Source organism: Pangasianodon hypophthalmus, chromosome 16 (genome assembly GCF_027358585.1).
Source record: "Pangasianodon hypophthalmus isolate fPanHyp1 chromosome 16, fPanHyp1.pri, whole genome shotgun sequence".
Classification (NCBI taxonomy): Eukaryota; Metazoa; Chordata; class Actinopteri; order Siluriformes; family Pangasiidae; genus Pangasianodon; species Pangasianodon hypophthalmus.
The window spans coordinates 8,685,460-8,703,171 of record NC_069725.1 but is presented as its reverse complement, the minus strand read 5'-3'; the positions used below and the strand labels follow the sequence as shown (position 1 = coordinate 8,703,171).

The following is a 17,712-nucleotide window of genomic DNA, read 5'->3' as shown; positions in this document are numbered from 1 at the left end:
TCAAATTGTTTGTGTGAACAGAGAGATTTTTTTGAAAACAGAAGTGTAAAACTATTTTTAAAATTTATCCATATACGTGTGGGCGGTTCTTAGCTAGCGAGATTTTAGACATATTTAGGCTACCTGTTTTTACATCTGTGTTTGTTAAACTGGGCCGAACAGTAAATCAAAACACTTCAGTGTTGTTTTGGTGAAATTGACTATATACAGTATATTGGTTCTGAATTTTCCTTCTTATCTGTTTTGTTTTGCTTTTATTACAGCGCAGGGATCGGAAGAACAGGCACAATAATTGTGATAGACATCCTTATTGATATCATAAATAGACAAGGTATGCTGTTGATGTCAATTCTCTGGTAAACTACAGCGAGAGCTGATAAGTGATGGTGCATATGTAATTGTGGTAAAGTCTGTTCATCCTGGTGTGTCTCTGTGTAGGGCTGGACTGTGACATTGACATCCCAAAGACCATCCAGCGAGTGCGTCAGCAGCGATCCGGCATGGTCCAGACTGAAGCCCAGTATAAGTTCATCTACATGGCCGTACAGCAGTATATCGACACAGCACAGAAGAGACTGGAGGAGGAGCAGGTAACATTTCGTTCCTTTTATAAAGCTGTAGTATTTTGTAGGATTGTATTTCTAAGAGTCACCCCGTTCTACTCCTCACTTCATCACTACTACTCCACTGCCTGTGTAACAGCATCCCTGGCAGTCTGAGTTCAAAGCTGTAAAGAGAGAAGATCTTTTGTTCAGTCAGTGTGTATGGTTGCTCCTCTTGCCCACAGCAGTTTGTCATGTTGTTGATGATCTTTTGCAGAGGAATAAAACAAAGGAAAGAGAGTACTCCAATATCAAGTACCCTCAAATGACAAATACTAGGCCCATGCCCAACATGAGCTCCTCTCGCTCATCATCTGTGTAAGTTCCTCTCATGCACACACTACACACAACCCACACGAGTTAATTATTGATGAATAAGTTTCATCTATTCACAAGGTTTATGAGAAATCATTTGAATTTCCTGAATTTGCTTGCATAAGTTTCCCAGTGAGTAAGTTAAAGTGTAATTTTCCGTAAACTGTTTGAGGAGCCTGTGCTAATTTGCAGTTTTAGTATCTGTTTAACTATGTATAGCTTACACCCACACTCACTCATCTTACTTTTGTTTGCTGTTTGATGAACGTTGTGACGTAAAACTACTATTGTTTGTTTTGTGAAACTTCCGTTGGACAGAAATTTGTATACAAATTTGTACTGCACATCTCTATCCCTCTCCATTTGTTTACTGATGAGATTTGTTTGGACAGTAAATCCGTCATAGTTCACACTGTGAATAACATCCTGTCTTATTCAACTAGAATGAATGATGAAACATCCAGTGTATACGAGAACATACACATCAAAAACCCAAAGAGCACCGTCTGCACAAACTCCAGGAGATAGGGCTTGGGGCTGCTGCCTCACACTCTCTCTGTGTGAGTATGCATTTCCATTTGCACTTACACACATGTACACACACACACACACACACACACACACACACAAACTGCATTCTGCACTGCAGATAGCACCATGCAGCTGCTCACACAGGTGGTGTCAGGGGTGTGAAAGTCAGAAGGTTAAACAGGAAAGTAAAGTGTAAAAAGTGAATGTGAGTTCACAGTGTAAAAATTCTTTCTAAAAATTTTCTAATGAACGAATAGAAAAGTGTTGTTATTTAGCAAAGAAAATTATATATGTTTATATGGTTATTCTTTCTATAAGGAGACATTTATTTTACATTTTATGAGGGGAAACTCCAGTGTCAGGGCTTTATAATGTTCTGCAAGTTTTCCGTTATGGGAAAGTCTTCAGAACAGAATAGTTTGCACTTTCACTGAGATGGTGAGGTGTATAGCTGCTATAGTATAACTGATAACAGGAACTAAGTTGACTTGCGCCCCACAACATTTAACCTAATTGTTGGTAAGTGCTGTGGTATAAGAGGTAAAAAAAACACTTTGGGACACTTTAGATTTTTTTTTTCCCCTCTAACAGGACACCCTGTCATGTTTTACTTCTGACTTATACCACAGCATGGTTGAATTCTTGATTCTGATTGGTCAGAAGGTGTTCGTGCATTATTTTCTTTCTAAAAGTGGAATGTAGTTCCGACTGTAATATGTACGATAGGTTATTATTAATGTGCTTGTTCTAATGCTATCATTAGTGTTTCTATAGTAAACAGAAATTTCTCTTAGACTTTCTCTGAGCATAGATAATAGGAAAGAGTATAAATAATAGGTAAATGTTACTTGTTTTAAATTTAAGTTTAGTTGTACACAATTTTAATTAGGTTTATATTAAACAAATAACCACAAAGTTACACTTCAATACTCCTAAATTATATTCCTAGCAATACTGTTGCTATTTTTAGAGTAAATGAATGTAGTAGTGTAATTTTATACATAATATTTTGTATAGAAGTGTAAGGAATGGGCCTCTGTGTCAACCTTTAAGCCTTTGTGTGATACAGTATCAACTTACCAGAAGAAGGGTAGCTTTAGCTGGATGCTCTGAATAAAAGCATTGATGTAGAAGGGAGTGGGTTGACCTTGAGTCTTCTCCAAAACACAAAGGCAGAAACGAGCTCTGTTTCTTAGTCTTAGTCAAGTACGCATTATGGATGCATTATGCTACTAAAATACTATTATTATTGTATTCGATGAAATGACACTTCCAGGCTACAGTGCAGTTTCATGATTCTTTTTATTGACTTTGTGTGTGTGTGTGTGTGTGTGTGTGTGTGTGTGTGTGTGTGTGTGTGCACGTGCATGTGCGTGCGTGTTTTGTTCCTCTGTTGCAGTAGAGGTGCTATGTGCAGGCACTTGGCTGTGAGGTGACTGTGGAGCTTGTCGCTGAGTGGACGCCCGTGTGTTGGAGGTGTGATTGGTGGACCCGGAGAGCTCCATAGCCCCTTCACTCCTCCCTCACTGACTGACTCGCTGTCTAAGTGCCTGATCCGCCGCAAACAGCCAGAGCAGAGCCGCCTCGGTGCTTCTCCCTCCAGTCTGATAAGCCGGCACAGTTCTACCTACCTAGCACTCAGCTACTCAATCACTTCTAAAAGGACGAAGACTGTTAAACAGGACTAATTCCAGGTTTCTCCAGGCTTTGTCCTGTCCAAACTCTGTATGCCTGCTGCCAGACCTTGTGCTGTCCTAAAGACGTCTGTTGCATTTCACTAATAGTTAGTGCTTTGCTGTGAGATGGACACAGTGAAGCAATCCGAAATGTCTATGGCAGAAATTCTTACCGAGCTTGCACGCAAAAAATAAATAAATAAATAAAATAAAATAAAATAAAAACATACCCAGCTAGAATTGCAACACGTTCCAGCTCTCAAGCTACATTGAATGCAGAGATGTTACTAATGTTATTGTTAGCTAACAGCAAAAACGGGTGACTTTTTAAATGGTACGTGCTGTCGATAGATTTATATGTGCCAATAAGCAGGCTGCATTTTATGCTTTGGTAAAAGTGTCTGCTGTGATGCTTTGCGAAGCTTCATCCTGTACTGATTATATATGAGGTCACTTGTTAGTTATTAATGAGCTCATAGACCAATCAGCTTCTCTGTTTGAGCTTTTTCTCAGCAGGCATGACTTCAGAAGTTTTTTATATCTGGTTTTAGAAAGCTTTGGCCGTTCAACAGTAACACTGATTATTTCTCCTACAGCATATCCATTATTGATTCCTTATGACACATTTTCTCTTTGTTGTGAATGATATTTTTTGACAGATATTGAATCGTTGAACAGAGTTGATTAAAAGCGTCATTTGATTGTTATTCCACATTCTCAGAGGAAGACCCTAAAACTTTTTTGATTGATATTCAGGGTTTGTGTATTATAAATATGGTGATAAATAGGCATTCAGGGATTGTGGTATGTTCAGGGATTGCACTCTACGTTTCATCAGCGGCAGGTCAAGGTGTGACTGGAGAGGTGTGTGAGTTATGACGGGTTTATGAAAGTCATGGTGTTCAGGCAGAGAGGAGAGGTTGGCATGCTGGTCAGGTCACTGATGTGAACAGTCTTCAGCGCAGATTTAAGCAGTCCAGATGGCCCGAGACTAAGAATACAGAATAGGTTTGCCTGTGAAAAAGCAATTTGTAAAATGTCGGTAATCCACATGGGATGATTGGAAGAAACCAGCATGACTTGATGTCAAAAGGAGTGTGATCTTATAGGAGTTGCATGCTGGCATGAGGAGGATTAGACACATGCGTCAGATTCTGAATGCTTAAAATAACTCAGGTTATGATGGGTCAGATTAATCGCCGTCCACGAAAGTGGTTTTAGCGAAGACTACATGAGGAGGAAGGTGATGTGATGAGTGGAAGAACTGAGATTGTGTTTTAATTTTGATCCAACCCAGCTGTGGTTCAAATTATATAGTGCCCTCAAGAATTATAGGCACCCTTCATATAAAAGTGATTGTATAAAATAAACATTACACTGAATTTTCCAGTCAAACAATAGGAGATACTATTTCTCTTTGTTCTAACAAAAAATTTTCATTAGAACTCCTTCGTAAAAAATAATAGCACTTTCTGTCAAACGTTTGCCTTCAGTCCCCATGAACTTAACAATGTCCTGTTTCCCTGGGTTGAGGTTGATATGAGGTTGCACACATGTAAATTTCCCTTCATGGGAAAAGCCATAGAATTTTCACAAAAGAGACTTATGGTTGTTGTCCTGCAACAATCAGGTAATAAATATTAAAAAATACCTAAGCAGTTATTAATACAATTAAGCACAATTAGGGCCAAAACATAAAGTTTCTGAAAAAGTTGGAAATTTGCCAGGAATTTGACCCGCTGTCCCACCTGACAGTGAGAAGGAAGGTGAAAGAGGGAAGCAGAGCCCAAGTATCACAGTTTAGATGATTCATGTGGTTGTCAAAATCAAATATCCAAATCAAACCAAATAGTACTTCCATAACAGCAAGCTATTTGGAAGCATTGCAGGAAAGAAGCTCAACATCCATAAAACATCTCATAAAATGCAGCACCTAAACTTAACCAAGCTCCATTAGAACTACAACGTGTTGTGCTCAGATGAGACCAAATCAAACTTTTTGGTCAAGCACACCATCAGCATATTTGGTGACAAAAAAGTTGCTGCATAAAAGTACCCGATACACCACTGTGATATATGGAGGTGGATCATTGGTGCTTTGGGGCTGTTTGTGGCTGGTGTTTCAGGGGCTTTTGTGAAGATGAATGACATATGAATTCTTTCAAATAGCAAGATATTTCAGCTCAAAACCTGGTTGCATCTGCCAGGAGGTTAAGACTTGACCAGACTTGGAGCTTGCAACAAGGTGAGCCAAACAAAATCAAGAATTGGTTAAAGAAACACAAAATCAGCTCAGTCTCCAGATTGAACCCTACTGTGGTCTGTGGTGTGAATTAAAGAGGGAAGTCCACATGCACAACCCTGAGAATATAAAGGAGCTTAAAATGTTTTCCATGGAGAAGCGGACTAAGATCTCTCTACACGTGTCCAACCTTGTTAGACATTACTGGAAGAGGGTGCCGATAATATTGAAGCCAGCATCTTGCAGAAAAAATACACTACATTTTGTCTTAAACAAAAAACATTCAAGTTAAACTATTCAATGCCCCTGTATGTTTGAGCACAAAATATCTCTTATTGCTTGTGCTATTATTTTTATAAATGAATGTTTGTTCCTTTTCAAGAAGAGTGCCAGTTATTTTGGAGGGTACTATATTATAGTTTCAGTATTTCTTGCTGGAAATTCACCTCTGTAAAAAAAAAAAAGGTGCTTCTCACTAGGGTAAGACCCTCAAGGGTACCTCTTTGGTCCATCTCTAATGTATGTTTTACATAGGAAAGTGTACCAAGTGTACCTTTTAAAACTTAAGTCATAATCTTTAAAGTGTAAATATGTATGCTAAATAAATGTACAATGTACAAAATAAATGTACAGAAGTCATACCCTTGAGGATCCCACATGAGTGACAAGCAGCGGTACAGTTTAGTACCTCTTACTTTCTGAGAATGTTCATGTTTGGCCTTGACGGAATTTGCAACAATGAAGCACACGTGTATAAATTACAGTCTGGTGTGTGTTAAGCAGCACTATCACTGTTGAACTGAACATAGGAATTTGCTATCCTTTCGATGACTCTTGATGCCAAAAATGTTGTAACTACAGTACGCATGTGGAGGTTTTAGCCTGTGGGTGAGATGAAGTGTCTTGCTACAAATGTGCTACAAATAACCAAACACTGAATGCTAATGTGAGAAATGATGTCGCAATGTTCAAGCTTATTTGCAAGCTTATTACCACTGTTGGAAAGGAAGAGTTTTATTTATGAATTCTCTTTTGTACCAGGACGCTCGTTTGTCTCTTCTTGATATTTGTCGTGTTCACTTTGCCACTGTGAAAATGGCTAAGGGGTCAATCTTTGGTGTTTTGCTGAGACTTCAATACTTGAAATTGTGTATGAACTGCTGAGTCCTAGCTGCCTGCTAGTGTGAGAACGTTCTGTGGGTGTTGACGTGTAGATAACGTTTTGCTATTTTGTTGTTTTGCCGTCACTGATGAATTTTAGATTATAGATTTCTTTTCTCATTGATTTATTATTTAGTAATACATGTGAACTATATGATGAAATGTTGACTGGTTGCTTTTGTATATTGTTTTAGAATTCTTTGGCAAATTATTATTATTATTATTATTGTTATTATTATTATTTGGACATTGCAATGTTAATAATCCTAAGGTATGCAAAACATTGCTATTCTACATTTTCAAATTAGTTTCTTTCAATGTTTTTTTTTTTTTTTTCTTTTTTAATCCCTGGTTCATATTCGTATGCTGCCTGTTTGTGTGTGAATACTGTTTCTCCTCTTGCACTTGGCTAAACCTAAACGCCTTCTTTTGTGGCAACCACAGCTGATGCGATGACTATCTTAACTGATAACAAATAAATAAATATAATATTTAAACTTAACACTAAGACCTGTTTTAATGCCATCTTAGACAGCTTAATGATCTAAGCTTTTTGGGGGGAAGCACTGCAGAGATTTTGGCCAAAGGGAGCTGAACATATCAAGGCAAGTTATAATTCATTCAATACAATATTGAAAATTGATTTTATAGTGTTCTTTTTTTTCCCTTTTGCCATCTTTCAGTCATTCAGTCAAAAACTCCACTCTTACCTATTACGCTTGGAGGATCTGACAATCAAAACATGGGATCGCATAGAATTTTTCATGAACAAAACAAAAATGGCGGATGACAGACAGGCATGTGGTCATTGTGTGTGATTTTTGCAACAAAAAAAGCAGAACCATGGCTGACAGGATGGAGTCATCATGGCTTGCACATCTCGCAGCATGAAAGTGAAGCAGAAAAAAAATGTCTGTATGGAAGATTTAACAAAGTCACCATGCTAGTAACTTTTCAGATGAAGTTTGAGCATTTCAGTTCATACCATTGCTTAAGTAAGGAATAAAACACAACCCGGGCATGCTGTTATAGAAAAAAAATCAACAACGGGGTGGTGTGAGGCGTTATTTTTCTATAACAGCACATCCACAACAGACACCATAGCAATCGGAATCAAGAATTCAACAGCGCTGTGATATAACAGAGTGACATCATGATTAGCTTTCAGACAGTCAGTGTTCTCGCCACACTACTGGATGTTAAGTTGTGCATTTTGAACATGGTTTATATTTACAGTTGGCTACAATGGTACTGTAAGTAGATCAGAGGGGTTGAGATTAGATTATTAATACCCCACACTACAGGATAATCTGGAAGGATAATAGTTTAGCCTGAATTTGGGACATTTTGCGATTGCTGGGAAAGACAAATCAGCCTGAAAATTAATCTGATTATCCTGTAGTGTGGATCTGGCATTAGTGTTGATTGTGTGACAGGCAAGTGTCAAAACAGCTCCGATGTGCAGATGCAACGTGTTCATGTTCGTTCAGTCAGCGTGTAGATGCTTGGCTGGCTGAGTTTCAGTTCAGGACACACACTGGACACCTAGCTACCAATACTGAGGTAGGGAATACATTATTCAGATTGAACAAATAATGTGTTGTAACCAAATACAGATATAAAAGTAGCAGGTGAACTATTCATTGTTTTTTTTTTTTTTTTTTTTGTTTTTGTTTTTTTGTTTTTTAAAGAAAGTGTCAGACTTGGTGTGTGCATCATTACTGAGATCCCACAAAATCAAACAAAGTAGTTGTGCGAGTGCGAGGCTGTTACTTTTATGTGAAGCTTGAAAGGGAAGTTCATCGGGAGGGTTGCCAGCTTTCAAAATATCCCAGCCTAACTCCTACTCATAAAATGCACAAGACTTGAACCTAGCCCAAAATGTTCAGGCATAATAAAAGGTAGTCACATCGTTCTTCTTTTTCTTATTCTTTGTGTGTGAAATAAGTTAACAGTGGTGCGCATGTATCTCTGATTTGAAGTATCTGCATTACGTAAACATTATACACAGAACCTGGCAACCCTGCTCATAGGACAAAGACCAAGTCCATTAACATGATACGAATAGAACATGCACTAATCTGTTTTTTTTTTTTCAGTACTCTGACCTAAACATTGCCTTACTGAGCTACCAAATAAAACCATATTTCTACTATATTCTACCACTTTTCTGATCTTTCTGCACTGTACCAAACCCCAAAACTGAAGTAAATCTGACAAAATATTATTAGATGGCTATTGTTGTCAACAAAAAATAACAGTTTCTTGAGTAGGGAAATACACTGTTGCTTTGAAACATAGTTAGCTGGCTTACTCAGTCACATTAGATAGAAGATAGAAAGCTTGCCAGAAGATTTTGAAGAAATTTGATTTCAGGATTTGAAGAAATGTTATGCAAATTGCTATTTGTTGTAATTTGTAAAAGAAAAAAATACTTTTTCCAGCAGCCCTTTTTTATGTGTTTTCCATCCAGTATTTCCAGGGAATAGTGGTAGTAGGGTTCATAGTAAAATAATAAAAAATAATAATAATATGGTTTATATGTGACCATTTTGAGGACTAAACAGATACAGATAGTGGCATTATGTTACATCCTTAGTGTGAGGTTGGGGAATTTTACTAAAATGGCATGTGTTCAAGACAAGTTTTGGATAACTTCAATATTAATAACACTCGTGGACACAGTGTTCAAATGTCGTGGAAACCCTCCCATCATATCCATCCACTTTCTCACATACATGGCTGCTCATGCTGAAGTTTCCTCAGTTTCCCCATGGGCATATTTGTGCATTATCTGAGACTACATACAGGCGCTGGATACTGTTTCACACCTCTCTTACTTTTAACCTCATTTCCCACAAAGGCTTCATAATGAACTACTTTAATTGGATTCTTGTGGATGCTAAAATGCCCAGGAGGAAGAGGCAGGTGATTCATCTTTACGAACACTTCAGCTTTGCTCTCGGTGGCTCGATTTGTGTGTGTGTCTGTGTGTGTGTGTGTGTGTGTGTGTGTGTCTGTGTATGGTCATGTTCGTTCAGTCACAGAACAGGAAGTAAGAAAAGCAAAGAGTGTATTTACAGTATTAAAATATTAACATGAGGATCAATCATGGACACTCTTCCTTCAAGCGTTGGTGTTTAGTCAGCATTTACTCTTTTGTAAACCAAAAAATATGTAGTCCATAATACAGTGTGATCAAATACACCATATACAATGCATATAAAATTATACACAGCTATAGAAATGTTAGTGTATATATGAAAAACTGCAGAAGGATATTTGTAGTGCAGTTATTAAAAAGTTAATATAACCTTTTAATGGATTTTGGTATGAGCTGTCTCATATCCACTGCAAAAAACCACTTTGAATACTGTTCTGAGATCAACCGTTTCTAATTTTTTTAATATCAGATTAAAAAAAACCTCTGAGATTGGATCTGGAAAAAACTTCATTTCTAAAATCACAGATTATGATTTAGACATGGAGAAATGCTAATACTATTAGAAAGTGCTGAAGATGAACATTGTATTAGATGTGTTTATATCACATTAGTCTCGTCTGTTCAAGTCTAGTGCCTTTCCACAGGTTCCTACCTCTCATCACCTCATTAGTCCTATAATATCCGACTCCAGCCTCGTGCTTTCTGCAGATGAACACGGGTCTCAGAAAACTAATACCAATCAAATATTTAACCAGTGATTTTCTCCTGATTATGATGAAGATATTTGCGTTACACTAGGCATACAGCGGCGCAGCAGGAAGTGTCGCCGCTTCACGGCTCCAGGGTTTGATCCTGAGCTCGGGTTACTGTCTGTGTGGAGTGTTTCATGTTGTGCCTGTGCCTGTCTGGGTTTCCTCTTGGTTCTCTGATGTCTTCCTACCTCCCAAAACAGCACAGTAGGTGGATGGGTGATGCTAAATTGCCCCTAGGTGTGTGTGTGTGTGTGTGTGTGTGTGTGTGTGTGTGTGTGTGTGTGTGTGTGTGTGTGTGTGGCGCTGGCAATGGACTAGCATACCATCCAGTATTCCCACGTCGTGTTCAGTGTTCCAGGGATAGGCTCAGTATCCACCACAATCCTGACCAAGATAAAGTGGCTGATGAAAATGACTGAATGAATGGCCAGCATATACGACAGTGTTTTCAGCTAAAAAGAACACTAATGAGTCTCTGATTCGAGATGTCACACAGATGTTTTTGGATTCAGGCTTCAAGCCCACTCTCAGTTTCTAATAATAATAATAATAATGTTTATTTTGTGTCTTGCCCATCATCGCTGAGTGTACAGTTCTCAGGAGGGTGAGATCAACAGTTTGTTTGTGCGTCAGTTATGGGTGTCTCATTGTGCGCGGAGCAGTGGTGCTGGTGTTGGGCTGTGGGGTGCGAGGCACGCACCGCATCGATCCCGTGGTGATGATACACTGCAGCGGCCACAACACAATCACCACCACCAGCACCATGATTACAATAAACAGCAGAAGCTTCTTCCAGTTAGTGAGTCTTTCCAACAGGCTCGCCCTGAACCCCGTCTGAGGCGGAGCTCCTGCACCATGCCCACTGGCACCAATGTCAATGCAGATGCAGAAAGCTGGCATGCCTGTCTTAAGGGGCCGCTTGTAGCACAGCTTGTCCCCCTCGAGCCACACGGGCTCCTCATTCTGCTGGTGCCTGGGAAGACGACACAGAACCTCGCGACTGGTGGTCAGAGCCGGCGGGCCGTTTTTAGGGATGGCCGTAAGGTGTCGGCAGAAGGGACATGAGATTTTACTCTCCTGAGGGGCCATGGAGATGGCCACGAGGCGTGAGAGGCACTCCAGACAGAACGTATGCGTGCAATCCAGCTGTTTGGGCGTTTTGAAGATATTGTCATACATGGTGAAGCAGATGGAGCACTGCAGCTCAGGACCTTTCTCCACGTCAGCATCCACTGTCATCTGGGTGTGCCACACAGTCGCTCCCATGTCCATCTTACAGGTACATCCTATCATTCACACCTCCCTTATGTCTGATTGGCTAAAAAAAAAAGAAAGAAAATGCCACCTTAGGAAAAGTCTCAGATTGGTCTCTGCTTAAGTTGTAAATAAATAAATAAATAAATAAATAAGCAATTAAATTAGACAATTAGGAAAGATATAACTATATAAATAAGAGTTGCAATATGTTAAAAATGAGCGAATTATGTAAAAAATTAAGTGCTATTTATTTCATAATGGCTTTTTCATGATAGTATTACTGTAAATCAAGACTAATGGTCAGAACAATTCAACTACTTTATAATAATTAACAGCAAATGATTATTATCTAAATCTAGTAGTTGTCTATTGAGAACACACACCGAGTTCAAAAACATGGAGGATCCTAACAATGGCGTGTTTTGGAGTATATATAAAGTCATTAAGTCATTTGATGACATTTTCATTAATAACCAGTATTAATTGGATGACTTTAATTTAAACATCAATTTATTTTTCTAAACTCCTTAACATTGGGTGCTTTTTTATGCGATTATTTTATTTATTTTATAAATGTATTAAGGTGAATATGGAATACAATATTTGGCCAATAACCAATAGATATCTGATCATTTCCTGGAACTGAGAGACAAGACCTCTATCTAGACTTGATTGTGAAGGCCAGAACTTGTGTCAAGAATATAGAAGTCACTGACACTAACCTCAGTTCCAGTATCAGTAATGTCAGCGAAACAGCACAATATATCTATATTTCTGACATTATCTCCACGTTTAACACTGAGAAAGTTCAACATGTTTAGACTATAATACTGTAACAGCCTTGTATCTGACCGACACACAACCTCTTTTACTAATAGTAATTAGTTTGTAGAATAATGCACCAGATTGAGGGATGGTATTACGGTAGTAGACACAGATTGAGGGATGGTATTACGGTAGTAGACAGAGATTGAGGGATGGTATTACGGTAGTAGACAGAGATTGAGGGATGGTATTACGGTATTACACAGATTGAGGGATGGTATTATGGTAGTAGACAGAGATTGAGGGATGGTATTACGGTATTACACAGATTGAGGGATGGTATTATGGTAGTAGACAGAGATTGAGGGATGGTATTACGGTATTACACAGATTGAGGGATGGTATTACGGTAGTAGACAGAGATTGAGGGATGGTATTACGGTATTACACAGATTGAGGGATGGTATTACGGTAGTAGACAGAGATTGAGGGATGGTATTACGGTATTACACAGATTGAGGGATGGTATTACGGTAGTAGACAGAGATTGAGGGATGGTATTATGGTAGTAGACAGAGATTGAGGGATGGTATTACGGTATTACACAGATTGAGGGATGGTATTACAGTATTACACAGGTTGAGGGATGGTATTACGGTAGTAGACAGAGATTGAGGGATGGTATTACAGTATTACACAGATTGAGGGATGGTATTACGGTAGTAGACAGAGATTGAGGGATGGTATTACGGTATTACACAGATTGAGGGATGGTATTACGGTAGTAGACAGAGATTGAGGGATGGTATTACGGTAGTAGAGAGAGATTGAGGGATGGTATTACGGTAGTAGACAGAGATTGAGGGATGGTATTATGGTAGTAGACAGAGATTGAGGGATGGTATTACGGTATTACACAGATTGAGGGATGGTATTACGGTAGTAGACAGAGATTGAGGGATGGTATTACGGTATTACACAGATTGAGGGATGGTATTATGGTAGTAGACAGAGATTGAGGGATGGTATTACGGTATTACACAGATTGAGGGATGGTATTATGGTAGTAGACAGAGATTGAGGGATGGTATTACGGTATTACACAGATTGAGGGATGGTATTATGGTAGTAGACAGAGATTGAGGGATGGTATTACGGTAGTAGACAGAGATTGAGGGATGGTATTACAGTATTACACAGATTGAGGGATGGTATTACGGTAGTAGACAGAGATTGAGGGATGGTATTACGGTAGTAGACAGAGATTGAGTGATGGTATTACGGTATTACACAGATTGAAGGATGTTATTACGGTATTACACAGGCACTTACCGCTATTCATTATCATATTTTATTGAACTGTAAATGTTTTGTTGACCTTACTCCTCCCTATCTTGGCTGTTCAAGGGAGAAGTCCAATTAAATATTGCTAAAGCCACTGATAACCTAGCTACTGACACTTTAAGCACTTTTCCTTTTATACGATTGACTTCTCTAGGTTTAATCTGAACTAATTTGACATTTTAAAAAAATATTTTATGTTGCAATGCATCTTAAATAATAATGAATAAATAGTTATAATATTAAAATGTAACACTACAGGCTGTTTTCTAAACTCCTCAAATTTATCTTACATTTCAAATGTTTTTATTACTAAATCTTTTTGCGGGAACTGTGATTTATTTGTACATGTACTATAAATAGGGTCCAGTAGTTGGACCACACCATTTATTGATTTAATTTTTTTTTTGTAGATGTGCATAACTAAATCTAAAGCTAAACATTTACAATAATTTACTGAAAGCGGTAGAGACGATACCACATACTGGATGAAATTAACTGAATCAATATCAGGTGCTGACATCTGAATACCATCAATACCGTCTTTTTTTTTTTTTTAAATGAAGCAAATGCTGTAAACAAGAAGAAAAAAATCTAGAAAAATACAGAAGAATTATTCCTACAAAATATGCGTCTACTGAACCAAATTTTGTATTTTTTAATGAAAGATGGAAGAAAATATCTGGTTTTGGACTCTGACCATAACTAAAGTGTAAGTGTGAGTATGGCTATTCAGTAGATATTACAAAAAAAAGTGCATGCCAGTGATAGCAGGGATAGTTTTACTTTAGCATGTGTGAGCATAACAACGGCATACCTTAGATTTATGGTCCTGTGTACGTGCAGAACGGCGAGATCCTGTAACGGTGTACGCTCGACCAGCTGAGCAGCTTCAGCAAAGTACGCAGAACAAGTCTGTGTTTAAAAAAAAAAAAAAAAAAAAAAGTGATTAAAGAGAGCACATGTTACACAGTGTACAGTTCATGTGTCCAGTAATCTGGCATAAACAGGCGTCTAGCTTATTCTTTTCATTTGACATGGGTTAATATTTCCACAAAGGTTTCGAAATCACATTCGTTCTTGGCTGCACTATCATGCTATGCTACGTTTCGGTCTTGTCTTTTGGCCGCCTTGATCATGCGTGTATCGGCTGTGTTTTCTCTGTGAGACAGTGAGTTATGTGGGAGTCCCTGGCTTGCGACTGGCAGCACACACAGCCCGCTTTGTTGTTTCTGTTTTCATTGCACCATCAGGTTTATGCGTGCCCTTCATAAATCTTTTCATCACAATCAGACACTCTGAAAGTTCACTGGATCTCACTACTCTGACTATTATAAAGTCCAAAACAACCCAATATTATGGTTCGCTGGGATATCAGGACCATTTTGGCTTTGCACCAAACACAGGAACAAAGATCACTAACAGATGATCAGGTTGATTGCACTCTGTTTACACTGTTTGTATTGTCTCTAATGTATACGCTTATTCTGCTTAACAAGGCATCCATACTGTTTACACTGAAAACGGCTGAGCGTGTGTGTGTGCGTGTGTGTGTGTGTGTGTGTGTGTGTGTGTGTGTGTATGTCCATTTGTAGATCCAGGATAAGAGTTTTCAGACCAGATGTTCTGTTCACACAAGCCTGCTGTGTGTGTGTATGTGTGTGTGTACGTGTGTGTGTGAGTGTGTGTGTGTCTGTCCTTATGTCTGTCTATCTGCTCTTCTCCCTCTCCCCTCAGTGCACAATGCTCCTGCTTGTTCTCCCTCTTATTACTCTCTCTTTGGCATTCCTGATGCCAGGGCAGCTTGTGAGGCTCAGCACAGTGACGGGGGGAGTCTGCGCCTCTACAATCACCTGCACTGCAGTCCACTCACTGCACCTGAGGTGCACAGAGACCTTCTCTGCTATATATTAACCCAATTTACTCTAGCACTTGGAGTTAAAGTGCATAGCTGACATGGTTCTGCTACTCCAGCGTTGGATGACCCTCCCTCTAAGTGTGACATTTTGAACCTAGTGTACTGTGCAATCTAAATGATTAAAGATGCGTAGTTTAAAATTGTGAAAGCTTCTTGTTTCTCCTCATTTTCATGCGGTTCAAATCCAAGGCATTACACGGCACTAACTTCAGGTTGTTAGAAAATGTGTATGATGCTATAATTTACACCTTTTTTTAGGTAAAATTTTGGTTTCGTACTCATCAGTCTTAGTCCTCACGGTTCTCTTCAGCTTGTATATATTAGTCGGTATTATTCTTTCCTTTCGAACACATCACTTTTTCTTTGCAAACTAAAGATACATGCAGTCACACACTGTTTCAAGATCAGCAAAACCCTGCAAACACACTTACCTGTTTGTGTTCCCGTCTTGTTTTTACTTTCCTTAGTTGCTTCTAGAGAGTGTTCGCATTCTCAAGTCTGGAGTCAGTGGTGCTACAGGTGGAACAGAAGTGCACTGCCCTCTCGCTGCATGGTGACTGCCTCATCTCCACTCTCACCTTCCCTTACTTTCCTCACGCCCTGTCGAAATGACACTGATAGGCAGGAACAATAACTCTGCCTTGAGGCAGGCTTAGTGAGGGGGGAGGGCCAGCACGAAGGACAAGGGAATTTCAGAGTGTAACATTTCCAGACCTTCTGTCTATCTATCCCTACCTATGTTTTAGTCTTCTTCCTTTTCTCCACTCTCTCTGCTCATCCAATATGATATCTCCATTTCTGTCATCTTTGCTTCTCTGAAGGTGCAGGCCATGAATGAAATGAGGCTCATATTGAAATTAGTTGTACTTTTGCCTGTCTTTGATTACACAGGTGCAACCGTCTGTATGCAAACTACAAACTGGGAGTTGGAACCTTTGCAAAAGCAAACACTGGGGACACAAATAAAGTTTGTCTATCTAAAATAAAACCCCATGTGTACACCTGGCAGGTTTCATCAGCCAAATAGCCACATTGCAGCTCGTGAAAGAAAAGAATATTTTCCTTTGATGCTTTACGGTCATTGAATTTTCTTGGTTCAGAAGTTTCTAATGTTGTGGAAATTAAATAATACTTAAAGGTAGATGTAGGTTTTTTTTTTTTGCTTCATTATGCTATCAACAAACATGAAAGATTTTTTCCACCCTTACGCTCCTTTGAGGAACATAAACATTCCTTGTATGGTTAAGAATTCTCCTAAAGTAACCATTTGTAGAAAACACTATGTCGAAAAGGTTTAACCAGTAAGGAAAGTGAACTCATTAGCATCTTAAATCTCATCGTTTTTCTAAAAGTACCAATTTCTACACACAATTATTTATCCTTAATTTTTATCCTATTCAGATCATTATACCTCAGGCACGTTTCTTAGCTTATAAGGAAGAGAACCTTTTGCTTATTCATGTTTTATGGCATGCTGTGCGGGAAGAATTAAGACAGTAAATGACTGATAGCTACTCGTTTTGGGTTATTGAATAACTCCAAGTCCAAGTACGGCTGTATTATTTTCATCAGGACACTTAATGAACATTGACGTAGAGAAGGGTGGAGGTTAATGATAGGCTTGCCCTTATTTCTGAGTCATGTGGTCTTTATACACTGATGAGAAATAAGGAGGATGTTAAGCCCTCAGCAATGTCAGTTAGGCAAATGAGGAAGCTAGACAGCACACGTGCAAAAGAGAGCAAGGTGATAAGACAAGTATGACTACCACCACTCCCCCTCCCTCTGATCACAGGCCATGATAAAATCCTTGGGCTAACCACTCACGTGTTAATATGGAAAACATTGTATCAGGAATGTCAGCAAAGAGGCAGCAAAGAGGCAATGAGTGAGGGACAAACTGCTGATAATCGGTTAATCCAATATAATCCAGTCTTTTAGTATAGACACAAATCCCTCAGTTACAGGTGCTTACCATTCTCTGGGTCTCGGGTCTCATTTTACAAGAATGTGAAGTATGCCTTTACCGATACTCTGAAAGTCATGCATGAGCTCACACAAGAACGCTTGCAATGAAGCAGCAAAGTGAGGAGACTAAATTGAGGATAAATAATGGTAACAAAAGTACAACTGTAATACTTATTTAGTGACAAGTTTAAGTGTCTACATCATTATTCACTGGTCATTTGGCCCAATTTATCTCTGTGG

General features: G+C 38.9%; 2 protein-coding genes across 4 annotated transcripts in view; one reads left to right on the top strand and one right to left on the bottom strand.

The window, feature by feature from the left end:
* The window catches only part of ptpn11b (protein tyrosine phosphatase non-receptor type 11b), a 35,521-nt gene extending 28,492 nt beyond the window's left edge, over positions 1 to 7,029 (top strand). For 2 of the 3 annotated variants that reach the window (XM_026920255.3, XM_026920258.3), the window contains exons 12-16: positions 264 to 331; positions 439 to 590; positions 820 to 920; positions 1,361 to 1,477; positions 2,848 to 7,029. In XM_026920255.3, coding sequence (XP_026776056.2) covers positions 264 to 331; positions 439 to 590; positions 820 to 920; positions 1,361 to 1,445 — 406 coding nt within the window. In that variant the 3' untranslated portion in view covers positions 1,446 to 1,477; positions 2,848 to 7,029. The remainder of the gene's footprint in view (positions 1 to 263; positions 332 to 438; positions 591 to 819; positions 921 to 1,360; positions 1,478 to 2,847) is intronic. The other variant, XM_026920257.3, reaches the window with a different exon arrangement.
* A 3,432-nt stretch (positions 7,030 to 10,461) lies between these two features.
* On the bottom strand, positions 10,462 to 16,985 carry LOC113530359 (RING finger protein 223). Its single transcript, XM_026920259.3, has 3 exons — positions 15,936 to 16,985; positions 14,404 to 14,501; positions 10,462 to 11,541 (listed from the first exon to the last, which is right to left on the bottom strand). The coding sequence occupies exon 3, from the start codon at positions 11,514 to 11,516 to the stop codon at positions 10,857 to 10,859; it is 660 nt and encodes a 219-aa protein (XP_026776060.1). The 5' UTR covers positions 11,517 to 11,541; positions 14,404 to 14,501; positions 15,936 to 16,985; the 3' UTR covers positions 10,462 to 10,856.
* Between the last annotated feature and the right edge of the window lie 727 nt (positions 16,986 to 17,712).